Source organism: Stegodyphus dumicola, chromosome 3 (assembly GCF_044657685.1).
Source record: "Stegodyphus dumicola isolate Sdum_Otavi_A_Nest chromosome 3, ASM4465768v1".
NCBI classification, from domain to species: Eukaryota; Metazoa; Arthropoda; class Arachnida; order Araneae; family Eresidae; genus Stegodyphus; species Stegodyphus dumicola.
Genome location: NC_140770.1, coordinates 12899991 through 12922554, shown reverse-complemented (window position 1 = coordinate 12922554; position 22564 = coordinate 12899991). Strand labels below are relative to the sequence as shown.

The 22564-nt window shown below is 32.5% G+C and overlaps 1 protein-coding gene across 1 annotated transcript in view; it reads left to right on the top strand.

Moving 5' to 3' along the window:
- The first annotated feature begins 1552 nt into the window (after positions 1 to 1552).
- The window catches only part of LOC118196540 (UPAR/Ly6 domain-containing protein crok-like), a 43844-nt gene continuing 22832 nt past the window's right edge, over positions 1553 to 22564 (top strand). The window contains exon 1 of the mRNA XM_035368002.2: positions 1553 to 1857. Within this exon, the coding sequence (XP_035223893.1) occupies positions 1779 to 1857 (79 nt within the window). The 5' untranslated portion in view covers positions 1553 to 1778. The remainder of the gene's footprint in view (positions 1858 to 22564) is intronic.

Below are 22564 nucleotides of genomic sequence, written 5' to 3'. Positions count from 1 at the left end.
GCTGTTCCTTTGAAAAAATATTACACTTTCGCATTCTAAGCTTTGGAAAGAACGTATGAATTAAATCGTTATTTGAAAAAATGTTTACCGGAAGAGAATCTGGCAACAAATTTATACAAGCAAATCCATAGGGAAAACAGAATACAATTTACTTCAAATTTCTGGAATCGAAGAATTCTTACATTGCATTAATCTTCTAAAAAAAGAAAAATAGTGCCTTTTATTAAAAGGAAACTCCAAAATATTTTAAAAGTTACTCTTTTACAGAATTTGAGAATGTGGAATTAGACGATATAATATTTGATTTTCACAGCAGGAAGCTGCAGCGTTCGAGGGACAGAACAATTTTGATTTTGCGGACAGCAGTCTCTTCAGCTTAAATAAAGTCCATACTTTAAAATTTGCCCATATGTCGGAGCCCATCTTATTTAGGCTCTGGTGGTTTATGCTGTGAAGGTTTAGGCTGATGATTTAGGCTCTCATCTTATTTAGGCTTATGTGTTCTGAATCTCAAGTGAGAAGCACCAGAATTCAACTCCGCCGTAATTTAAGCATTGCTTACACATGGACAGTAATATAAATGTTCAACGAAAGTGAAAACAGCGTGAGAAGATGTTTCCATAATGTAAATACTAGATTAATCATTTATACCAACAAGAATCAGTATAAAATAATAGCCATAATCTTACCCAATAAATCTAAAGTGGAGATTTTATTTAAGAATTCTGACGTAGGAAATCTCCAGATTTATAAAGAATTGTGGTGAATTTTTGTTTTTCATGTCTCGTGATTCTCAATTCTCAAGAAAAGTTCTTAGTAAACTCAACAGTTCAATAGGTAATATCATTTTTTAGAAGAAGATTATTTGTTACATGATTTATTAAATATGAAATTAGCCCTTTCCTAAGTGTGTATCGGAATTGCATTTTTTTTACATGAGTTAAGTTGTGCGAAGTTAAATACCAGAAGCATACTGAACGGTTAATGAGAAATGATAGCTTGGATTATAATATTAATGCTCAATGGTTTCGATACGATGAGTTTAGACTTAGATTCATGGAATGAAATAACATTAAAATCATTAATTATTACTTTAAAAAGCAGGAATTTAATTACAAGGTGCAAGTCTGATCTATTCTTCACAAGACAAATCTAGGTAAAGGAATAAAATACTGTTAGTGATTATTTCATCAATTTTTCCTTATGTACAGGTACATCTCTCTATACTTATGCATAAGTATCTCCAGCAGTACCTCTGATAACGTACTGCTGGAGGATGGAGAAAAATTTCACGCACATAACCCATTTCCAAATTACTGCAAAACTATGGTAGTAACACGATTGGAGAGAGAATAATATAATTTAACCTTCTTTCCCGTGCCTACATCTATGGAGGACCCAGGGAAGGTGACTAAAATAATAACAACCAAAGAACAGTTTCACCTCAGGAGGATGGAAAGGACGACGAGAAGGTTCGAGCGCAGGATTCGAATATCGATCGCAGGACATCCGGGCATTTCATAGCAGGAAAAAGAGGGAGCGCATGCGTCGCATTTCCATCATTAAACACTTCCTTCTCCACAGCGCGAAACGTTTTTAGGGCACCTCCATATCTTATCTGTGAAATTTCGATATTAATTTCTTTCCACAACATCTATGGTCGACCATCATCCTTGAAAGGGAAACGCTCGGCCGTTTTGCCTCTGGATAGCAGCCTTAAACTGGCTGCTAACAGCTGCAAGGTCGTTGCTGCGTGACCTATCCTCTGGATTTCCATCATGGCCGCTTTCGACAACTGGACGAAATGCAAACTCTGGCTACCTCTCCTCGTTACCTTCGCCTTCACCATTCGATCAGGTAAGGATGGCTTGCTTTCTCAAAACTCATTCTTGAATATAATCTTATTCCGTAGCACTCCACCAGCTCACCTTAAGATGACCTCTATTTCTCCAAGAAAAGCCGGTTCCTTCTTGAAGATGGCTCGCCACCTTGTTCAAAGGAAGAATTTCAGCCATTTCTGGAAGTGGTACATAAGAGAACATGTACTTCATGTTCTTCGACCAGTTTTGATATATTATAGTATGGTTCCGGAATTAAAAACGGAAATATCATTTTGGTCTAAAATTTAAAGATCTTTGATTCAAAGTAAAAGACAAATTAAATGGACTTCACTTATCCTGCATTCTATCTACCCGGATCACTCAAAGTTATCTTTAGCCAAGTGAAATTTAGCTTGTTGTTAATTTATTGATGTTCTTTTCATTTTTACAGATGAACACCAGTTAGTGGGAAGCTAGTTGCTCGAAATTTAGTTAGCTACTAGATCGCTCTGTTCTTTCTAGCTCCGTAAAATTCATCTAATCATTAAGTTAGACATTATGTAATACAAACGCATATTTTATTATTATTTTAAATCATTTAATTATAGATTACTAATATATGTTCAAAAAGAAATGATATCTTATTTCAGTTGTATAGAAATGGGTTGTATGGATTTTGTTGTATTAGAATAAAAATGTAATTTCTTCCTTTTAATTTAGTATGAAAACGAAATGATTAAAATTATCTACCTATAATTTGTGTAAAGTATGTATTATAAAGTTTGCGTGCGTTTTTAAATCTGTGTGTTACTTTCTTTGCTTTATTCTAGTTGAAATATAAATGAGTTATGTGTTTAGGCAATAAAAAATTTCTTTTGCCTAAAGTATTTTATAGAAACAAAAATATTTTTTAACTCTGCAATTTTTCTTGATAAATAAAATACGATAACGCAAAAAATTAAATTCCTTTTTTCGAGTTAATTCAATACATAACTGGCTTACAGAAAAAGACCAATTATCCGGAGGATCTTTATCAATTTGGCCTCTGTTAATTCGGCTAACAGGAGCTCTTCAAGAAGCGAATGATTCAATTAGTTAATTAAAAAAATTCTTAATGCTTCATCAGGTGTGCTAAATCATCAAATCTTTTAAGAATTTTATTTTCGAAGTCATAATCTTAATTGGAATCGGCAGATTCTCAAACCTGGGTGAGATCAGGAGAAATCATTTATAAATTGTCTGGAGGGAGGGAAAAAATTAAATTTTTCAAATATTTTATATATATAAAAAAAGCTGATGAAATAATCATCTAATAGTATTTTATTTAACATGTATATCAGATTTCTGAATATGGTGAAGCAAATTTACTTTTATAATATTTCTAACATGGAATATTTAGTTCTCAAAAACGAATTGTACTTTGAAATATTGCTTTTAAATAAAACATTGAAAATATTTTATTTTCAATATATATATATATATATATATATATATATATATATAGTATTTTAACTCTTGGTAAGTTGCAGTACAAAGGAAGCTGTGATAAAACCGTTACTTTTTATTTGTATCCTACTGTATTTTTTTTCTATTGCCAAGCCCAACAATTCCCTTAAATATCATTTACCCAATATTTATTTTTAGCAAAATCTTCGTTACATTTTTCTCATCAAAAATTATAAAATGTTTCATCTCTTTACACTGACGGAAAAGTTGACAGCTTGGAATACGGCATTCAAATAAAAGCAGAAAAAAGCAAAAACATATTTTTACGATTAATGCCATAGTGCTATTTTTACATCATTGCAACACAGACATGAAAAAAATTCCATTCATTAGTACGTTCAGTGTAAGAAAATTTTTCAAGTACGAAATTAATTTTTAATCGCCTTAATAACCTCAAAGTTTGAAAACTGACATTATCAGGTTACAGGAAATACAATAAGAATTCCATCTCAGTCTAAGAAATAATAATAAAAAATGAAATTATTTGAATGCCCCATTCAAATAATTTAATTTTTTCAAAGTAACTTTCTGTTAATTTAAAAATATAACATATTTGAGCGAAATATTATGCTAAATTCCTTCTGTAAAGAAATTTTTGTCGTATAAATATTCTTTTGAAAGGTCATCGGGGACGGTCGATAAATGTCACTTGGTACGTCATATTCTATATTGTGAAGGTCATTGTTATAAACCTATAGCTCACAGTTACCAATGAATGTTCCCCACAGGGAGCATTTATAAAATAATTAAATTAATGATTTTATACTTTCTTAATAATATATTTATTTTAAAAGCTACCTCAATAAAACTGATTTTTGAAGTATTTTTTTATAACTGGAAAAATTTTGCCCATGGTAAATAGACTCTTGTGGAGAACTTCTGATATTTTTCAAAAATAATAATAACTATAAATAAAAAAATAAAGATCTGAAAGCTTTCAGATTTTATATTACGCCTGAAGATTTGAAAGAGCGTATCTTTAGAATTTCCGATAAGCAGTCTTGTGCGTTGGAGATAAAAATGTTCCCCCCGCCCTCCGTACAGTGTTGCCATTGCTCGATTTGAAATTGTTGAGTATCTTAATCAAAAATTCTTTAATATTTGACAAAATATTAAAGATAAAATAGAAGTTACAAAATGTGAAATAGATAATAAAACGAATTGCAAATTCGGGCTTCCAGATGCCCATTTTCGAATGGAGGACTACGTTATTCAAATTTGGATGTCTTTAGGTACCGTTGTTTTTTCACAGTGGGATAAACATGCAGATTCTTCATTATTTAATTTCTTTAAATATAATACAGGGCTTTAATATTTGGTGGCAAAAATTTGAAAAGTGAACCGACGTAAAATGCCAAAACGAAATTTATAGCTCTTCTGAGCAAATTGCCCCTTTGGAGTAAAATAAGAAAAGGAGGAAAGAAAGAAAGAAACGAAGAAAACAGAGAATTCATAAACATTTGAAACAAAACTTAAAATTAAAATTAATACATTAAAAAATTGCATTTTGAAAATTTCAGATTATAATCTAACTTTTCAGATTAGAATATAATGATTTATTAAAAAAAAAGGAATACTTATTAACCGATTCAATGACATATTTATTGTTAAATAAAAAAAAAGATACAATTTTTAGGCCTCAGATTTAAAAAGAAATATTTTTTTTAATATTTCGGTTTACATTCTAAAGCGTATAAGCGGGAAAATATGGAAATATTAAAAAGTTCATTTAAGTAAAATTTGAAAAAAAAGTTTATAAAGAAGATTGCAAATTGTATATTGGAACTTAGTTTTATCATTACCATTACATTTTGTTCTGAATGCTGACGATTCTGTACGCAAGAAAAAGAGTTAGAAATTTTGCACCAAATTTAGTCTAGGCTTTAGTATCTGAGTCTAATTTCATAAAAAGACACTTTTGGGAAATATTAATAAGAAGAAGGGGAAAAAATCTGAAAGCTTTCAGATTTATATTTTTATATTTCGCCCAATGGGCCCTTTTTTAACACATTGTGTGTTACCTTTATTTATTAAATATTATGTTCTTCGCACTTAAACCATAGAATTAAATTCAGCAGCAATATCAAAATAACTTAAAAAGGACCCATCTTTAGAATTTACGATACACAGTTTCGCAAGCTGGACTTTTTTTTTTTTTTTTGTTTTGTGTGTGTGTGTGTGTGTGTGTTTGCAGTGTTGCCATTGCTCGCTTTGAAATTGTTGAGTTTGTTAATCAAAAATTCGTTAAAGGTTTACAAAATCTGAAATAGATAATGAAGCAAATTCCAAATCTGGGCATACAAAGTGGAGGACCTTATAGTGTAAGTAAAAAGAATATTTCTGAAAGCAGTAACTTAAATGACTTGTTTGAAATACAGAATACAATAATATCCATAAATCTATTCATGGGCGTCTTTTAATTTACTAAGTTCTTCCTAAAAAATGGTACACTGAGAGGAAAAAATAACAATAATAATGGTAAAAAAAATCTGAAAGGTTTCAGATTTTAAATTACGTCCAAAGGGACTTTTTTTAACATTTTGTCTGTTACCTTTATTTATTGAACATCACGTTCTTTGCACTTAAACCATAAAATTCAGTTCAAGAGCACAATATCGCAAAAAAGTTTTAAATTGAGCATATCTTTAGAATTTTCGATATGCTGTATCAGGCGTTGGAGATAAATATGTTTTTCCTGTACAACATTGCCATGGCTCGCTTTGAAATCCTCGAGTTTGTTAATCAAAAATTCGTTAAAGGCTTACAAAATATGAAATCGATAATAAAACAAATTCCAAATTTCGACTTCCACATGCCCATATTCGCAGTAGGATTACGTTATCCAAAATTCGATGAATCTATGTACCGTTGTTTTATCACAATGCGAGAAATATACATACATTTATTCAGATTTTTAATTATTTAATTTCTTCAAATATAATGCAGGACTCTAACATTTGGTGGCGACAGTTTGCAAAGTAAAACGGACATTTATAGTGAACCAACGGAAAATCGCAAAACGAAAACAATAGTCCCTTTGGACTAAAAAAAAAGTTATCTCTTTGGTGGAAGTTTGTGTTTAGATGGCAGTTACGAGTTAATTCTTAGAAATTTGTGTTAACTACGCCACATACGATCAAACTCGTGGTATTTTCATGTTCTTTGAGGGCTGGCTGCATGGGCGGTTTTGTGGTTTTCCCCATGTGTAACGTGTATACGAGCCAGTTTCCCTTAGAAAGTCCTCCACGAAGGCATCCCTCTCCTTAGGCAGATAGCTCTAGTGTGCTTTGCCGTATTCTCAATACACCACCACCACCACCACCATGTTCTTTGAAGGTATGGCTTTGGGAATCAGAAAAATACGCAACAATTTGGCGCAATTCGATAGATTTATTATAATTAATAATTATAAAGTAAATAACGTAGGAACTGTCAAAGTAATCAAGCAATTTATAATAATCTTTGTTATAATAACTGTTGTTAAAATAATCAATCTTTGTTATAATCCACCGCCAACTACGAATGTACTCATTACAAGTACACTTGTAGTTGACACTATCATAAATAATTTTATCGCAAAACCCGACTACGATATAACTCTTCTAATTAATAAAGCAAATAAAATTATCCTAAATTCAATATCCTTCCCATAAATACATGTTTTGTATCTTTATTTTACAATGAATTAATTAAAATTTGTTTGCGGGGTCGAACTGTTTTTGAAAATGTCGCTCGGCAGGGGACGTGTTAAAACATTTAGTAGAATGTATCCTTTTGCATTACATTAAATTTAATGAAAATATCTAAAATGCATATTAAGTCAACAACAAGCTGAATTTGTTTCAATAAGAATAAGAAACCATCCATATAATTGGAGTTTCAGATAACTAGGACTCCATGCGTTTGAAGTTGTACTGCACTTCCAATTTCCAATTTCATTTTATAAAAATAAAGCAGATATAAGTTCAAAAGGAGTCCAGTTAAAATAATGCTCATTATGCTTTTATAAATTATATACAAGAAGTTTTGTGCCTTTACGTTAGCAAATAACGGAGATTTTAGTAATAAAGGTTTTCTCAGATCCACCTAGGAGCTAATAACTAAAGCTATTTAACTTAACATGGAAATATTAATCACCAAAACCAACTATTTCACTATAAGATATTTTCTCCCTCCGTTCTGCGTGCCTTCGAGGTGTAACGGTAGCACACTCGGCGCGTATTCGAGAAGTCCATGTTCGAGTCCATTGCTCATTTTTCGTCTTTCCTTCCTTAAAAATCCTAATGACTCTGCAGTGGCGCCCCGAACTAAAAGGTGATGGATGATGATTCTTCCCCACCAGGATTTGGCGACTGGATTCCCTAATTGCCCAGTCGCCTTTTAAAAGGTATTTTCGCACTCCTTCCAGCATGCCATCGTGGTGTAACGGTTAACGCACTCGGCGCGTATTCGAGAGGTCCAGTTCGAGTCCCGGCGAGTGCATGTTTCGTGTTTACTTCTTCAAATATCCTAATGACTCTACATCGCTTTGTAGTTTTTCTCTAAACCTGTGCAAAAAAACATTCAGATTTCAGATTTGCTCAGTAATAGGGTCTGAAATATGATTTAGCGCAGTAAATTTGCTCCAGGTTCCATGAACTTCTCGCAAAGAAGAAAGTAATATTTACCGATAATTTATGTAAGTAGTATTTACCGATAATTGATTATGTTTTAAAGTATTAAAAACTGATCAATGTTTAATTAGTTGGGAAGTTTGCTGCTCGATAGCAGTCTAGAAAGTGCTGAAATTTTCATTTACCGAACCTTCCTTCCCACACACAGTGTTCAGACTAATTTTATAAAATGTTTTGTTTTAAATTGAGAAATTTTGTAATAAAGGATCAATATTTTAAGAAATAGAAGTTTCTAGCCACAGTTCCCAAATATCCCGTAAAAGGCGTTTTCTTCCTCGCTTTGAATGCTTTCGTGGTGTAACTGTTAGCACACTCGGCGCGTATTCGAGAGGTCCAAGTTCGAGTCCCGGTGAGGGCACTGCTCATTTCTCGCAGCTCCAGCATCAAAAAACCTAATGTCTCTACACATGTATGTTACTCTCAGGATTCTTTTCCTAAGAGTGTCAGTACAAGAAATGAAAAGGAGAAAGGTTGGGAATTTCATTCGTGCTTAAATTACTAGTGATGAATTAAAATATACCTAAAGGGCTCTTTTCGATGTGTTATGTGGCATTTCAGGCTTTCTCAAATGAGGTTTGTTTAAAAATCATGCCATTTCAGCCTCTATTAATAGTATTTTCATTGACATTTTTTATTCCGTGTCTGTATGAAACCCGGAAACGCTAGAGAAGGTCGCGTGAGTGTTAAATATGTATAAAAGGATGTCAGCAGGACGCTAAAGCCTTTAAATCTATTTCAGGCACTGCTTAGGTACACCGTAAATTACACTGGTATTACACCTAATATTCCAGAGATTCCAGAGAATATTCCTAATATTCCAAACAAGATTTTTTTTAAATTTAAGTACAGTTCATTATTATTATTATCTTGAAGACCCACCAGCGGCCGAGCTGTAAAGTCGCTGAACACTGGAAGTTCGGTCCGTGGTTCGAGTCCCTCGAAAGGGCTGGCTGAACGGGCCTTTTCTTGGTTTTCCCCAATGTGTAACGTGGATACGAGCCAATTTCCCTTAGAAAGGGCTCCACGAAGGCATCCCTTCCCTTAGGCAGATAGCCTTCGAGGCTTTGCCATAATCACGTAAACCACTCTGGAACAGGATCATGTTGATTTTTGAAGACTAATTGCGGCGAAGATATTTTGAGAATTCTCTGTTTTGAAAATTGAAGCATTTTTTTTATTCATTACGTCCTCCGCCCTTAGGCACTGCACGGAAAGAGAGGAATGCCCCGTGGAGGTCTTTTTAACCAATTAACTGTGGCGCCCTCGTTTAAGAGTGAGCACTTTTTTGTTTCACGAGAATCGAGCCACGACGAGTATATTCATCCATCACAGACTAAGTTGCGCTAGTAAGATATTGGATGAAAAAGATGGGTTTATTTTATAAAATTGAAAATTTTATTACTAATATTGACATATTTGGTTAACATAAGCATATATTACATACATATTAAACTAAAAAAGCAGTAAATTAAATTAAATATTATGCATGTAAAAGTAAGAATTTAAATTCCTGCTGTGGAGTGATATTCAGCGAAACAGGGTACTATACACAATGGGACTTTGCAAATCGAACACCAGTAACGAGATTCCTTCCTGATCTTACGTTTGTAGCAATGCGAACACCTTCGCGTAGGGTTTTTTTTTTTTTTTTTTTTTTTTTTTTTTTCCAATGTTCCGGCTACATAATCCGGAACATGATTCCCGCCTATTTAGCTTATATTAAGTCTCAATGGCCGAGTTTGTGTCGATTTATTTCTTTCAATTGGATCCGTCGCGAAAGTGTCTTCAATAAATTGGAGCAAAAAGTGGATACGCGATCGTGTTCCATTAATTTTTTTTATGTAATATGAATGCATTCAGATCCATAATGTCTAAGAAATGGAGAGATATCTTTTTTAATACTTTTTGAGTCGTTTTCTTGCTGTGGAGTACGCTATGATAATTCCATCGCTCCTATCCACTCCACCCATTTTTTTTAATATAATCAGTCACTAGCTCCGGTTTCTTTGTTATTATTTTTCTTTTCTCTGTTTCTATTACGTTATTATTATGTGCAGTACTTACTAAACAAACCTCCCTCTTATCTTTCCATTTCATTATACGCATGACAAGTATACTGGTCACTACACAAAATCGTGCCGCTTCTCCATGACGAGTATACTCGTCAATCACAGTTAACTGGGTAAAGGAAACTGGTTCGTAACCACGTTACACATGGGGAAAATCAGGAAAACACCCATGGAGCCAGCCAGTTCGTCGGGACTCGAACTCCGGGCCAAACTACCAGTGTTCAGTGGCTATTACCATTCGGCCGCTGAAGGGGCAAACTGAAGCACTGAAAGCAAAAAGTGAAAAATTATGAGGATTTGGCTAGTATTAATGGTGCGTATTGTGAATACGGCAAAGCACACGAGGGCTATCTGCCTAAGGGAGGGATGCCTTCGTGGAGGACTTTCTAAGGAAAACTGGCTCGTATACACGTTACACATGCGGAAAACCACGAAAACGCCCATGCAGCCAGCCCGTTCGCGGGATTCAAACCTCGGACCGAACTACCAGTGTTCTGCGATTTTACCGCTCGGCCGCTGGTGGGCCCTGGCTAGTATTAAATCTGGGTTAAAAATACAATGCTCCAAAGAATCGTGAAAATCGTTACTAATTCTACTATTACAGTTTATAATAAAATAGATTAATCCTTTAACAGATTAAAAAAAAAAATGGTGACTTTCATGGAAGAGGAGAATATTGAGGCATGTATAGAAGAAAGGACTTTGTACAAGCACCTGACGAATGGAGTTACTACACGGTATTATAACAAAAGATATATCTTCTTCGTGGGGTGAAATAATTGTTCTTTTATGCATTTTAAAAAACCTCTTTTCTTCGATTTTTCTTGTTTCGTCGACAATTTTTCCGGACTAATTTAAAATATGCGATATTTTCTTACAACTTTTTTCTTCCACTTCCTTACCACCAATTATAATGAAAGGTTAAAAATAGACCTATGGCTAAAATTGTACGATTTTTGATATTCTCATCTGGAATATATGAAAAAGGGGAGGGGGGAAGACTGAACTGGCACGATTTTTATTGCCATCTCTAAAGAAAGCCAGAATTGGGAAAGCCCGAAATGAGACATCACGATTCGAGAATCGTTGCCATTCGCCATAAAAACAAATTGTAGAACCTGTGTGAGTGTTAAAATATTGAGAATCGATATATAAAAATCTCATTAATGCATATCCGTATTTATGAAAAGCAAATTAGAATATCCGTTTTGGTATAAAATAAGAGCCGAGGCTCGATATTTTTAGAAATACGGATTATTGATTGATAAGATCGATAGAATTATAGATTAGCAATCGAGAACGGATGCTTGGTGTGGGAAAACGGAGAATCGATATATCGAATAACAAATAAATCTTACGTGCTTTCCCTACGGTGCTAATTTTATAAGACTTCTTAGATTATTAAATTTCATTTTCAACTTGCAGTTAATTGCTAAAGTAATGCAAAGGATCTCCCAAGGGAGGTTGCCTAAACGTAATTCGCTACGGAAGCAAAGAGTGGTCAATTATGCCAAATCCATAAATTTTATCTGATTTCGATCATAAAAATATGATTATGAAAAGAAAAACCTAATCTGAAAGTTTCAGATAACAATCTAACACTTTAGAGGAAATTCTGCAATAAAATAAATAAAATCCGCTGTTGCCAACTGATAAAACTAAAACTTCACTTAAATTAAATCAAAACTCATCTCAAGAAAAGAATCTGAGTTTTGAAAATTACAGCGCTTGTTTGTGCATTTCTCTTTGGAACACTGAATATTACAAACCCAGAAATATCAGAATATGAAAAACGACAAATCACATAAAATTATAAAGACTTAAGGGGATTCATACACCTTAAATCTCATAAGATCTTCGAATAGGAGACTGTTGCAAGAATTGGGATAACTTATTTATTTTAAAAGCAATTACTTCCAACTTTTTACAGTTGACTACATAATATAGCTGCCTTTTGAAATAGTAAGCAGAAAGTTTGTGTTGCCACAAATATTTTTATAATTTAATCCGCTTTGTGGCAAAAGTTTTCGTCATGTTCCCAGCTTGCGAGCACAGTTTAAAACATTCTGTTGCATAATTTAGTTCCATATTTAATATATAGCTTTTATAACATTTGAAAACTACTCTGAAACAAAATTCCTAAGAACTTCATGTTAAATTTTTATTTTATTTGGAGTTGACTTTATGAAATGTATTTTTTAAAAAATCTGTAATGTTTTCGTGCATAAAATGTTTTAATATTAAAATATTCATCACATTTTAGGTTCAGTTAGAAAATAGTGCCCATATAAAGAATTCCTTCAAATTTCAAGTGTGTACCATTAGCCATTTTTAAAATATCATATGCGCAAGGTGGAAACATGACGAAACATTTTGTCACAAAGCGGATTAAATTAAAAAGATATTTGTGGCAACACAAACTTTCTGGTTACTAGTTCCCAAAGCAGCTATATTGTGAAGTGAGTGGTAAAAAATTGGAAGTAATTGCTTTTAAAATAAATAAAATATTCTAATTCTTGCAACAGTCACATATTCAAAGATCATAAGGAGTTTAAAGGTGTATGAGCCCCCTTAAATAGAAATTTTGCAATCGACTCATTGTAAGATGTCAGAAATATACTTTATTTGCTATATTTGTAAAATTTAACTCTCTTGGATATCATCCAGTGCTAAACTAGGTGCTATGCAGTTTAACCGAAGCCCTCGCCGAAACTGGAACCTCTCGAATACATGCCAAGTGTGCTGACCATTACTCCACGTAGGCATGCTAAGAAGGCGGGAGAAATACCTTATATACTACCCCTTTTAAAGGGCGAATGGGGGGTTAGGGGAACCAACCGCCAAATCCTGGTGGTGAAGAATCATCATCCACCACCTTTTAGTTCGGGCGCCACTGTAGACTCATTCGGTTTTTTTTTTTTTTTTTTTTTTTTTTTTTTTTTGAAGCAGGAGACATGAAAAATGTGTGTGTGTGATTATGCCAAAGCATGCTAGGGCTATCTGCCTAAGGGGAGGGATGCCTTCGGGGAGAACTTTCTAAGGGAAACTGGCTCGTATACACGTTACACATGGGGAAAACTACGAAAACGCCCATGCAGCCAGCCCGTTCGCGGGATTCGAACCTCGGACCGAACTACCAGTGTTCAGCGACTTTACCGCTCGGCCATGAAAAATGAGCAACGTCCTCGTCGGGACTCGAACTTGGACCTCTCGAACACGCGCGGAGTGTGCTAACCACGAAGGTATGCAGAAAGAAGGGAGAAAATATCTTGTAACTGTTTCGAAATTAAATTGCGTGTGATATTTGTGTAAGGCTTGAATGGCAGCTTTTTAGTACATTTCTTAGTTTTTAAGGCTGATTATGCTGAGCAATTTCTTATTTCCGTCATCGAATGATTGTGTACTCAATGAGAATTCATTTGTCTTGGGTGCCCACCAGCGGCCGAGCGGTAAAGACGCTGAACACTGGTAGTTCGGTCCGAGGTTCGAATCCCGCGAACGGGCTGGCTGCATGGGCGTTTTCGTGGTTTTCCCCATGTGTTACGTGTATACGAGCCAGTTTCCCTTAGAAAGTCCTCCACGAAAGGCATCCCTCCCCTTAGGCAGATAGCCCTAGTGTGCTTTGCCATAATTAAATACACCACACCACCACACCATTTGTCTTGGTATCGCTACAAGAACTTTAAAAAGCGATTTTCTAATTACTAAAAAATATATAATCAGATCTCGCTGCAGGATTTACACGAATTTCTCCGAATAGTTCATTTGTTCAAATAGTGAAAGAGGATTAATAAAATCTGTTTTTAATTGATTTGTTAAAGAATTTCTAGTAGTTGCATTTTGATATTATTGATTTCTTCAGCAGTAAATAGAGCTGTAACAAGCTCTCAAAGTTTCTGCATCAGATTTTTTCGAGGAATGTGAAATAACCTTTAGTAGGAGAAGACATTCTTCATTGTTATAACTTTCGTTTCTTTATTATCAGTTAATATAAAATGAATCGAGAATTTAAGCTTAAATATGCGTTAGACTATCAAAAAGCTTATTGATTTCAAGCGAGTCATACATGTTTCCGATTTTTCAAGCAGCAGAAGTGTTCGATAATAATACAAAACAAAGATATTTATTTTAATTCTCGGATTTTATAATCTGATAGAATAGAAACATTTTGTCACATCTTTCTAAGGAAATATTAGTTCCAAATTCCTGGACCTGCGATTTAGGGAAAAATTTCACAGTTACATCTTACATAATTAAGTCTTTCCTTTGCTAAATCAGTGAAGATATTGTCATACGATATTAATTTATAGCAATTATTAATATATATTACAACAATTTTTTATTGTTCTTTGTGATGGAATAGGTCTACCGTTTGGCAGTGAGATTTTGAATTGTTTGTTTTGTACATGATTTTATATTTTATTCCTTGAATTTTTCAGGATTCATTTTTAGATTAGTAGATTTAGTATAACTGTTTAGTTTAAAACCGCTTCCTATGCTAAACAGAATCTGAAAATGCATCGCGCTTTTTAAAAATTTTATCATTTAAAGAATTAAGGCTGCAATTTTTAATTTTTGAAATTTTTGTTTGTATTTAAATTTTAAAAATTTTAATGGTAAATTTTCTTTGAAGTTTTAGGTTGTAATTTAAAGCTTTCAGCGCGCAGTTTTTTAAAATTTGTTTACATTTTTTCCGAACTTCAGCTGCTTTTTTTATATTTGTGTTGTAAGCTATGAACTAAATTAAGTTTTTGACACACCTACATTTTATATCATAATTTCACTCATTTAAATTTACTCTTTTTACCCGCTTCTTTATCTTCTACTGCATTCAAATAAATCTTTTTTTTTTTTTTCCTTTCTCTCTCTTTTTTTCTCCCTGAAATGTGTGCAGTCCGTAAAGTAATGAACTTACGTATTAACGCAACCAGGCCAAAATTCGCATAAATCGCCAAATTTGGCGACCCTACTTACGGCAACCCTACGTGTTATACGTAGTTTTTCGTAAAGAAATTATTTTTCTTATTGGTTATGGAATTATACCGAACGAACGTACTCGTAAAAATTCTCATAAAATGAAACTGTATTTTGGAAAGCAAATCTTCTGGAAATATAACGTCGAAGAGTGCAATCAACATTTGGGTGTGAGAACCGGAAATTGGTTTGAAGGTAGCCGAATTTCATTTGTGACAGCGGTTTCAATCAGTGCTAAAAGCAATAGCCAAAAGATTTCCGCCAAAAAAATAATTCTGCAACTTATTCAAATTCGAAACCGGAAGGGTTTAATTGCTATTTTATATTTTAAAACAAAATAATATAAAAAACTGTATTAAAAATTATCTGTAATTAATAAATGTACATTTTCTTTCTATTCATACTTTTTTACTCAAACTTACAAATCGCGCCAACCTGGTTGCGATAATACGTAAGTACCAAATTTTCTAACTCTGTAATTTTCTTTCTCGTAAGCTTCAAATACATCAGCAATCAAGCTTTTTTCATTGGCTTAATTTGACTTCGCAGTTTCATTTGCTATGTCCAATTCGCCTAATTTCCATGAAATTAAAAATGTTACTCGAGCAGAGTAGTTTACAGTGGAACCTCGAGATACGAGTTTCATTCGTTCCAGTGTTAATCCGTTCCGCACTCCCAAAAATATCAACATAAAAATCCATTTTTCTAATAAATAACACTGGTAAATAATAAATTTAAACAAACATGTATATAAATTTAAACAAACATGTAAAAAAGCAAACTTAAAGTTAAAATAATTAAAAAAAGTGTGCAAACATATAAAAGATTAAATTTTCGAACTAATGTACAATATCATTTAAATTCAGATAGCATAAGTAAATCAAGTGCAAAACCAAACCATGAAAATAAATTCACCAATTTAGCAAATTAAAATTAATCTAAAATTTTTTTTAAAAATTCATAAGTGAATGACTGTAGAGCAGGCAGGAGACAGACTTATCAAGGGGAAGTTGCCTCCAAACCTAACTCCTCAATCATTCAATTCGTGTTTCGTCATTCATGCAGGCAAGGGTAAAAGTCAAAACCAAAAGTAAATACAGAGTGAAGAATGTCCAAAAAGAAATACCAATAAAGTGGCACTTTTAGAAATTAGTAATCAAAAATTAAAGGTCAAAAAGGAAAATACCAATGAAGTATTTTGAGAAATAAGCAATGTAAAGTATAGTATTAAATTAAATTTTTTAAAAAAAATTTTCCAGAAAAATTAATTTAGAAACCAATGCATTTTAGAAACCCTTGTCTACAGACACCTCCCCGACACGAATATGCATATCATTTAAAAAGAAACTAAAAAGGAACTAGAAATAATTTATATAAACAAAAAGAAACTAATAAGAACTAATTCATAATTCATAAAAAACAAATATATACTTAAAAATATAATTACATATCTAGAAATAGTTAGTTTCTTTTTAATTGATATGCATATTCGTGTCGGGGAGGTTTTTGTAGACAAGGGTTTCTAAAATGCATTGGTTTCTAAATTAATTTTTCTGGAAAATTTTTTAATTATTTTAACTTTAAATTTGCTTTTTTTCGTATATACATGTTAGTTCAAATTTAAATTTCATTCCTTGCAGCAATGGCGCAAAGAATTAATAAATTTGTATTTATATTTAATTTATTCTTTTGAAACTGGTAAATAATATAACCTCTATGATAGCTTTCGACACCGACATTAACTGCTTCTTGTTAACACCAACAACAGCTTCTAGGAGTTTTGGACGGTGCTCGAAAGTAAACGTTTGCTACATCAAATTTCGTAATTTCTTCCTTCTTCTTCAGAATAGTGCAGATCTTGGATATCGAAAGGCCGTAAGTCTTCGCCAATTCCGTCGTTCTTACACCACGCTTAAGTTTATCTATGGTTTCTTTCATAATTTCAACGGCCATGGCTTCTTTCCTTTTCTTTGCAGCACTATCTTCTTGGGAGGCATCGTGAAATAATTATTTTCACGTTAAATCTAATAAACAATTGACTCACAAGCATACAGACACATTAGGATTAGGTTATGGTTAATTGGTTTAGCTCCACGTCCTCCAACATCCAGAGCAAGGCCAGAAGAGGCCATACGTGAGACTCGCACCAGACGCCCAGACCCAGCACCCTATTCATCCGGGTAGCAGTCCAGCCGACCAAAGTGCCCCCGAGGAATACTTTAAACCAAAATGCCGGGTCCAGCATTAATTTGTTTCCAGGAGTAAAAAGTACAGTGCCAAACAAGGGCAGAATCTTTACATAGGTTTAACATACAATTACATAGTTGATTACAATAAGATTATAGAATTATGACATTATAAATAACTGGAATTATCCGCCATACAGTAGGTCTATTACAATAATATACATATGCAAAATTTTGGTTAAGAGTAGTAACAATTTGTGCGGATTATAGGATACTCGTATTTGACAAATTACCTTTTAAGTATAAATCGTACAATTGCACTTATATATGTCATGTTGTTTAGAAATTGATTACAAAATATAAATATGCAGACAGTGAATATGAGTTATAACAATTAATACATTATTCTGCAAATTAAGGCCTATTCACTTTGTATATATTTGAAATTCAAATTCGTACATTTGTACGTTTGAAATTCAAATCCTACAATTATGCATTATGTATTCAAATCATACATGATGGTGCAAGGATACATTACAAATACTTAACTTACCATTACATGTACACAAACACATGCAAATGTAAACTCCAGTTAAGAGTCTTAACAATTTGTACAGATTATGGGCTACACGTGTTTGACGTATTACATATTTTTAAAAATAAGTCTTACAATTACACTTAATTATGTTATACAAAATGGCAAAAGATTACAAGATACAAAATGCAAATATTGATAATGAGTAACAGCAGTTTTATACATTATTCTGCTGATTATGGGCTACTCACTTTTACATGTTACCGTTTTAAGTTTAAATCCTTCAAGTACATTCATGCTTTGTAAATTCAAAACGCACAAAATATTACATAGATATGATCAAAGAACACCGAGTGATCTAAAGAGAATTTCCCGAGTCGAGCCGGATCGAGAATAGGCGCCACGCATACCAAGAGCCTGGCTCATTGCTCGTTACTTGAGTACAAACTTACAAATTTTTCATTCATACTTTCCTCGTATCTCGAATTTCTCGTATATAGATGTGCTCGTATCTCGAAGTTCAACTGTATTTATTACGTGTTTCATTTCTACTCAGTTCCTACAAGTGTTATTGTACTACTATATCTGTAATACAAAGTCACTACTTATAGCTTTATATTAACAGTAAAGAACTGATTTAATTCTATTAGCTATATCTGTCATTTTACTGTCAAAATTCATATTCATAGACTCATATTTAGGTAAGTATGCCTTTTTTATTGAAGAAGAAACAAGTTCCCTCCTGAATATGAACTTTTAAGAAATGTAACAGTATATATATATTCAATTTCTGTTTATTTTTTCAAAAATTTCGTGTTTAACAATGGCTTTAATTTGGTATAATGTACTTATCAATGGTTATGTATCAAAGGCACAGTAAATAGTTCAAAAAGAATTTAATAATAATAATAATAATAATAATAATAATAATAATTAAAAAAACTCTGAATGCTTTCAGATTTTATATTATGCCCAAAGAGCGGGGGGGGGGGTTTAAACATTTTGTGCGTTTAACTTTATTTCTTAAATATCATGTTCTTCGATCTTAAACCCTAAAATTCAATTCAACAGTAATATCGCAAAATAATTCAGAAAGAGCATATCTTTAGAATTTCCGATACACAGTCTCGCGCGCTGGAGATAAAAATATTCCCTCCCCCCAACAGCATTGCCATTGCTCGCTTCGAAATCGTTGAGTTTCTTAATCAAAAATCCATAAATTGCTTTACAAAATATGAAATAGATAATAGAAAAAATTCCAAATTTGGGTTCCTAGATGCCTATATTCGGGTGGAGACGTACGTTTTTCAAAATTAGATGGCTCTAGGTACCTTTGTTTTATCGCAGTGCGAGAAACATGCATACATTTATGCAGATTCTTCATTATTTAATTTCTTTATAATATAGGGTGATAATATTTGGTGGCAACAATTTGGAAAGTGATTTTCAAACTTTTAAAGTTTTCGGGACGAAATGCTAAAACGAATTTGATAGCCCTTTAACGCCATTTCGTCTAAAAATAGGATTTAAATTTGAAATTTAATACGGTAAATTATAGTTAAGCTAAGAATGAATTATTGACAGCTAGATATACGATTGGTATGAACTGCTAATTAATTTCATTCAATGTAATTTGACTAAATAATATAAGATATACTATTGAACTTCTTCACCTCTTTACAAATGGTCTAAGTCCATGATTTCTAACTGCAACAGTTTTAAAATTATGAAAATGAAGTTTTAGATCTAGAAAGTTATTTTCATTTTGAAATGTGTTATCAAATCAACTATTTATAAAACAAAAGAAGCCGATCGCTTTTTGATGGAAGTTAACGCCATTCTTATCAAATGTTTTGGCATCAGTGTGTTTGAAAAATAAACTTTACGGTGCAGAACATGTCATTAATAAAAAAGAAAATCATTATATTGCAGTATTTTATTTTACTTTAAGTACAACGGGAAATTATAATAAAAAATAATCTCTTAAATTATCCAATGTGTTAGATATTATTTTTCAAGGAAAGCAATCAGTTTAAAATTTGATATATCCGCATTAGTTTATTGTACTTCCTTAAATATTTTATTCTAAAAATTTGTTAGGATTTTATTTTCAGACTAACTAATATCTTGTAAATGTTACTTTGCATTTAATTCTATTTTAAATATTAAAAAAATCTTCTGTTAAATTCTTAGTTTTTTTATGTTAGAAATGTTCACAGCGCAATCCTTACAATTTCTGAAATCGTAGCATTCCGGTACAGTACGCTACAAGCACATTTATTATCCACGTTTTCTGGAATGTGATATAAATAAAAAAAATCTGATGTGTACACCACATGACTTCCTTGTACGGAATATTAAATAACACGCATTTTTTCTTGCATTTCATTTAAACTTATTAGATTGAATTAAACCTACTTCGCCGACAGCGCATAAACCACAATAGAATAAATGCATTCTTTAAAATTCACTTTATTTACCATAGCGACACTCTGGCGCTAGGTTTACTTAACAGTATTATTTTTCCCTCGTATTATAACTCAGAATGCACAAAATTTATATCATTTAAAGAATTATCTAATCGTTGCCACATGTTTAATCAAATACTATAACAAAGCTAGAACGATGTATAAAAGAAATTAAGCAAACAAAACAAAAAAGAAACAGTTTTTCACAGACGATTGAGTATTTCTCATTCAATTAATTCAGTTTTCACTTCGCGACAAGGCAAAAATGCATAAAAACTCAAATAGCTGTATTAAAAATTACGAAGTAAATTTTAAACGCTTATTTCTTCGAAAAAATTCCAGAAATAGATAATAAATGAAGGTGTTATCTTTGTTGTTGCGAAGCTAAGTTTCTCTAGCTTGGCAACAAATCCGCTATCCTGCTGTTTCAAATGTAAACAAGAGCAATGGCCGCCATCAAAAACATTATTAGGCTTAGCGGCACTTAAACAATTTTAAAATTGTTGATAATTCTAAAAATATTACATACAGATTTACTAAAGGCATAAAAACCTTAACCTGAAGATAAGAACAACATAATTCAATTATTTTTAAAGCAAAAAATGTACAATTTACAAATCTATAAGGGTAAAGAAACTGAGATCACTGAGCCGGGTGACAGAGTGGATATATATATAAATTTATTTATATACGTTTGGTGCGGCCGATTGCAACCAAAATACGAGGTGCACATCTACATGTTATAGCAGTCCTATATACAAAATTTCAACGTTCTGAGGGTACTCGTTTTTGAGTTATGCGAGATACGTACGTACGCACTTACGTACATACGTTCGTACAGACGCCACGAAAAATTCTCTTCAGAATTCATTTTAAAGCAGTTTTATAATTTTTTTGGAGGAAAAGAGTGTTTTATTCTGTCCTTACATACAGATATCATGGAAATACATCGTTAAATTGCATTTGAAAGAGGTCAAAATGGGATATTTTCTTTGAAATATGCTGCCTGAGACTTTTCGCGATTACAATACTTCCTTTTTACTTCGTACAAGGAAGTAAAAATACATAAGGTCTTAAATTTAATTTTCATATGGTTAAATCACAAGGTATCACAGAGTATAGTTATATATTCTTTGCTATACTTTAAAATGCATTAATTTAGATCTCATCCGGTTAATAGTTTTTGCAAAACTATGCAGCATTACAGCAATAAATAACAAATGTATCCAACACGATATGTGACATACCTTAGGGCCGAATCTTTCTTTTCTGAGATTTTATATTGGAAATTATTTACGTGTTGCTCTGAGTAAAATAGTCACGCTATGGACAAATCGCATGTCATGAAATAATAACAGCGCTACTTAAAGAAATCTGATGTGTACACTACATGAGTTCCTTGTACAGAATATGAAATTATACGCAATTTTTCCCGCATTTCATTTACTCTTATTTCCCCCAATTTCAAAACAGATATATTTCTCTTTCAATTAATTTAGTTCTCACTTCGCGGTAAAGCAAGAATACATGAAACCTCAAAATATCTTTATCAAAAATTAAAAACTATAGAAAAATATAAAATACCAAATACAGTTAAAATAATTTAAAAACATTTTACAAATAAAATTAGAATTTCCACGCAAAAACAAGCAATTCGGCCGGATGGCAAGAAAGCAGATTTTTCGGTGCGCAAAACTGAAAGTTTACTTTTGATTACACCTGGCAAAAAGACACCGAAGGTGCAGAAACTGAATTCACTATTCTGCTAAGTTTAAAATGTAAACAAATATGGCTGCTATGGTAAAAAAAAACTTAGGCTTAACCGCACTTAAACAACTTTTAAATTGTTAATAATTATACAACTATTGTATGCAGATTAACTAAAGGCATAAAAACCTTAACTGGAAGAACAACATAATTAAATTATTTTCAAAGCAAAAAATGCACAATTTACCAACTTATAAGAGAAAAAAAGAGCGCTCACGGAGCCGAGTAACAGAGTGAGTATATATATATACTTTTATACTTTTGCTGTAGCCAATTGCAACCGAAAAGGGAGGTGCACAACTATATGTTATAGCAGTTCTATGTACAAAATTTCAAAGTTCTGAGGCTACTCGTTTTTGAGTTATGCGAGATACATACGTACAGATGCCACGAAAAAAATCGCTTCTGAATCCATTTTAAATCCTTTTTTGAAACCTGTTTTAGGAAAACGAGTCCTTTATTCTGTTCTTAGGTACAGATATCACTCAAATACATCGTTAAATTGTATTCCATAGCGGTCAAAATGGATATTTTCGTTGAAATATGATGCGCGAAAATTTTCGCGA